The sequence below is a fragment of the Emiliania huxleyi genome, assembly GCF_000372725.1.
Source record: "Emiliania huxleyi CCMP1516 unplaced genomic scaffold EMIHUscaffold_5845, whole genome shotgun sequence".
Lineage (NCBI taxonomy): Eukaryota > Haptophyta > Isochrysidales > Noelaerhabdaceae > Emiliania > Emiliania huxleyi.
This window is the reverse complement of record NW_005197613.1, coordinates 1-1,522: the sequence shown is the minus strand read 5'-3', so window position 1 is coordinate 1,522 and position 1,522 is coordinate 1. Positions and strand designations below refer to the sequence as shown.

The following is a 1,522-nucleotide window of genomic DNA, read 5'->3' as shown; positions in this document are numbered from 1 at the left end:
AGGGAAGGGTTTGAGCGCCCCCGGCTTCTTGGCCTCGAGACTCCGCACGATTATGTGCACCCAGGTCGTCCCTCCTTCCTCCACCTTGAGTTCTGCGCGGAGAAAGCGGCGGTTCTCGGCAGAGCGCGCGCCCCCGGGGGGGGGGGGGGGGGGCGTGCGTCTCGCAGCTTTGCAACCTCCTCGCCTCGCCCTCTTCCACCGCCGGGCACACGCAAGGGAGAGGGGCGCGCGCCTTTGATGGGCTTGTCGTCCGAGACGAAGCGGCCCTGATAGATCACGCGGAGCTGCTCGAGCTTCGGGTGCTGCTGCTGCGGCGCGGTGGCTGCGCCGGCGGGCGCGGCGCTCGCCCCCGCACTCTCGTTTGCTGGTGCGGAGGCCGCCGCCAGACGGTCATACACGGCCTTTCTCAAGTCACAAATGGTGTCCTGCAGCGCCATCGTCAGCTCCATGCCGGCCGTCATATCAGGCCCCACCAGTTTCACGGTGCAGCCCATGCTTTCGCCGCGATAGAAGAGCTCCTGCCGGGAGACAGGCGGGATTTTCGGCGGCGGGTCACAGATGGGCGCCGGTTTTCGCACGGGGGGAGGGAGAGGGGGAAGAGTGGAACGGCGACATTAGGGCCGGGCGAGGAGGTCGGCGTGCCAAGAGAAGGAGACTGCCAGCGGCTGTGTGTGGCGCACGCCTCCGGTCACAAGGAGGCTTCCGAGGCTTCCGTTCGGCTGTCAGGCGACTTGCTGTGTTTTTTTTTTGAGAGCGCCTTCGTTGTTAATAGTACAAACCCAATGGTCCTCTGCGAGCGGTCCTTCGTTGCAGACGCACACACGCACACGCCGCGCCGCACCGCGCGCCCGCCCACCGCCCCGCCCAGGCGGGAAAGAGGTGGGGAGATGGGACAGCGAAGGAGGTGACTAGAGGAATTGGCCGGCGCCCCTTGGGCGCCGGACCCGCCCCGGGGGCGTGGCGTGTCTAGTGATGTGGCACGTCTAGAATAGATCAAGAGATCAGTAGTCAAATCAGAAAAGAGAGGTAAAGGAACACTCCGGGCCTTCGTAACCGAAAGGTGAGCTGAAGTGCTCAAGAGTATCTGCGTCGTACTTGAGATCGCAATCTAACAAATCGCTCGTGGCGGGTGTCTCGTGGAACGGTGCATTCATTAGCACCTCTGTCGTGCGGTTACTCGATCGTGTTCGACGATGTCGAACATTGTTCGACATCGTCGAACACAAGTGGAGAATGGCCGTAGATCCTCTCCACGAGCGATTGAGAAGACGTACCAAGTATCGATTCTGTATAGAATTGCAAGGCGCACACGCTGGTGCAGGCGGCGAGTCGTCGATCCGACTCGTTCCGACGTGAAGTCGCCGTGAAGGTTTGCAAACAGGCCCATTTTTGCCACATTTTGCCCTCTCCCGCGATCTTCTCGCGTCGGCAAGCGCGCGGGCCAGGATGCGCCGAGCCGGTCCCGCCACGCTGGACGGGCCAGCGGCTGGCACGCGCCGGCCACCCCGGCGGCGCGGCGGCC

The 1,522-nt window shown here is 63.7% G+C and overlaps 1 protein-coding gene across 1 annotated transcript; it reads right to left on the bottom strand.

The window, feature by feature from the left end:
- Positions 1-50: 50 nt before the first annotated feature.
- On the bottom strand, positions 51-494 carry EMIHUDRAFT_317967 (hypothetical protein; the record flags this gene model as incomplete). Its single annotated transcript, XM_005764645.1, has 1 exon — positions 51-494. The coding sequence occupies one exon, from the start codon at positions 492-494 to the stop codon at positions 51-53; it is 444 nt and encodes a 147-aa protein (XP_005764702.1).
- Positions 495-1,522: the final 1,028 nt, after the last annotated feature.